The following is a 1,321-nucleotide window of genomic DNA, read 5'->3' on the forward strand; positions in this document are numbered from 1 at the left end:
CTATGTGTAAATCTTATATAAATACCTCTACAGCACTCTACTTCAAGAGTTTATCAGATCTGACCAAAGGTTTACGTGATCCCACAGTGAAAATCTGAATGAGAGCAAAAAACCAAGCCAGGACAATATTTCAGGATTATAGAAAAAGAGTAGCAATTGATACTTAATTCTTTCTTTTCTTTCCAAAGTGTTTCAAATATAAATCTGGAGACCCATTTCGCTTTACGCTGTTATTCAGAATTTGCTGGTCTTTTACAGCTCACAGACACATGAAAATCTACAACACCCTCAACAACTCCAACATCATTACCGGCTTCATCCTCTTGGGCTTCCCTTGCCCCAGGGAGGGTCAGATCCTCCTCTTTGTGCTCTTTTCTATTCTCTACCTCCTGACCCTCATCGGGAATAGTTCTATCATCTGTGCTGTGGGCTGGGATCAAAGACTCCATACTCCCATGGACATCCTTCTTGCCAACTTCTCCTTCCTTGAGATCTGCTATGTCACCTCCACTGTCCCCAACATGTTGGCCAACTTCCTATCTGAGACCAAAGTCATCTCTTTCTCTGGGTGCTTTCTCCAATTCTACTTTTTCTTCTCTCTGGGTTGTACAGAATGCTTTTTCTTGGCGGCTATGGCATTTGATCGATACCTTGCAATCTGCCAGCCTCTACACTATCCAACCATTATGACTGGACAACTCTGCACCAATCTTGTAGTCAATTCCTGGGTATTTGGTTTCCTCTGGTTCCTGATTCCTATTATCATCATCTCCCAGATGGCCTTCTGTGGATCCAGGATAATTGATCACTTCCTATGTGACCCAGGTCCTCTTCTAGCACTTACTTGCAAAAGAGCTCCTGTGATGGAGCTTGTCTTCTCCACCTTAGCCCTTCTGCCCATCATTATTCTCTTTCTCTTCATCATGGGGTCCTACTCTCTGGTCCTAAGAGCTGTACTAAGGGTCCGCTCAGCAGCTGGACAAAGAAAAGCCTTTTCTACCTGTGGGTCTCACCTGGCTGTGGTTTCGCTTTTCTACGGCTCAGTACTGGTCATGTATGGGAGTCCAACATCTGAGCATGAAGACAGAATGCAGAAAATTGTGACCCTGTTTTATTCTGTTGTGACCCCTCTCCTTAACCCTGTGATATACAGTCTTAGGAACAAAGATATGAAAAGAGCCCTGCAGAAATTTATGAGAATACAAAGAAAGTGCTAATCAAAAAGATTCTTGAGCAATGTTAAACTCATATGTAACCTCTTGTTTGGGTTAAAAAAAGAAAAACAGGTGTCATTCATATACTTGTTCATCCTAGTATTGAT

At 42.5% G+C, this 1,321-nt stretch overlaps 1 protein-coding gene across 1 annotated transcript; it reads left to right on the forward strand.

Moving 5' to 3' along the window:
• Positions 1–254: 254 nt before the first annotated feature.
• Positions 255–1,321, forward strand: LOC100655501 (olfactory receptor 11G2-like). Its single transcript, XM_010601014.3, has one exon. The coding sequence runs from the start codon at positions 270–272 to the stop codon at positions 1,215–1,217; it is 948 nt and encodes a 315-aa protein (XP_010599316.1). The 5' UTR covers positions 255–269; the 3' UTR covers positions 1,218–1,321.

Source organism: Loxodonta africana, chromosome 10 (genome assembly GCF_030014295.1).
Source record: "Loxodonta africana isolate mLoxAfr1 chromosome 10, mLoxAfr1.hap2, whole genome shotgun sequence".
NCBI classification, from domain to species: domain Eukaryota; kingdom Metazoa; phylum Chordata; class Mammalia; order Proboscidea; family Elephantidae; genus Loxodonta; species Loxodonta africana.

Excerpts from the sequence above, each read along its gene's own strand:
- LOC100655501 (XM_010601014.3), top strand. The coding sequence starts at position 270 with ATGAAAATCTACAACACCCTCAACAACTCCAACATCATTACCGGCTTC.